At 45.0% G+C, this 1,149-nt stretch overlaps 1 protein-coding gene across 1 annotated transcript; it reads left to right on the plus strand.

Annotated features, from left to right (window-relative positions):
• Nucleotides 1-332: 332 nt before the first annotated feature.
• Nucleotides 333-895, plus strand: LOC138894352 (uncharacterized). Its single transcript, XM_070179045.1, has 2 exons — nucleotides 333-759; nucleotides 885-895. Exons 1-2 carry the CDS (start codon nucleotides 333-335, stop codon nucleotides 893-895), a joined length of 438 nt encoding a protein of 145 aa, XP_070035146.1.
• The last annotated feature ends 254 nt before the right edge of the window (nucleotides 896-1,149 follow it).

Raw genomic sequence — 1,149 nt, forward strand, 5'->3', positions numbered from 1 at the left:
GACAGACAGACAGTCCGAGCACACTCTTCATATATTAGAGGATATGTTACGTGTTTGTGTCATGGATTTCGTGGGTTCTTGGGATCAGTTCCTGCCGCTCGTAGAGTTTTCTTACAACAACAGCGAGCATTCAGATGGCTCCGTATGAGGCTTTGTATGGGAGATGGTGTCGGTCACCGGTGGGTTGGTTTGAGCGAGGTGAGGCTAGGCTATTGGGTACTGACTTGGTTCAGGATGCTTTGGACTAGGTTAAATTGATTCTAGATCGGCTTCGCACGACGCAGTCTAGACAGAAGAGTTACGCCGATCGGAAGGTTCGTGATGTTTCTTACATGGTTGGGGAAAAGGTACTGCTCAAGGTTTCACCTATAAAGGTTGTTAAGAGGTTCTGGAAGAAGGGCAAGTTGAGCCCTCGGTATATTGGGCTTTTTGAGGTGATTCAAAGGATTGGAGATGTGGCTTACAAGCTTGCCTTGCTGCCTAGTATGTCGAGTGTTCATCCAGTGTTTCATGTTTCTATGCTCTGGAAGTATGTCGGCAATCCGACTCATGTTTTGGATTTTAGCACGGTTCAGTTGGATGGTGATTTAACTTATGATGTGGAGTTGGTGGCCATTTTGGATCGGCAGGTTCGAAAGTTGAGATCAAAAGACATACCTTCAGGGAAGGTGCAGTGGAGAGGTCCGCCAGTTGAGGAGGCTACTTGGGAGACTGAGTGGGAGATGCGGAGCAGATATCCATGCTTATTTGAGACTCCAGGTACGTTTCTAGACCCGATCGAGGGCGAACATTTATTTAAGATGGGGAGGATGTAACGATCCGACCGGTTGTTTTGAGAGTGGTAGCCATGTTTTCCCATTTACTGCTCATTTTATGCTTATTAGTTTCTATGTGACTTGCCGAGAGAGCTGGTTCAATTCCGGGGATATTTCAATGAGTTGAGACACTTAGTCTCAAGGTTGGAAGCTTAAGTTAAAAAGGTTGACTGGATGTTGACTTATGTGTAAAGGGATCCGGAACGGAGCTTTGATGGTTTTGATAGTTCTATTGGATGGTTTTGTACTTAAGAGTGTGTCCGAATAATGATTTGGAGGTCCGTAGTTAATTTAGGCTTGAAATGGCGAAAGTTGGAAAATTAGAAATTCTAGA

Source organism: Nicotiana tomentosiformis, chromosome 6 (genome assembly GCF_000390325.3).
Source record: "Nicotiana tomentosiformis chromosome 6, ASM39032v3, whole genome shotgun sequence".
Taxonomy (NCBI): Eukaryota; Viridiplantae; Streptophyta; class Magnoliopsida; order Solanales; family Solanaceae; genus Nicotiana; species Nicotiana tomentosiformis.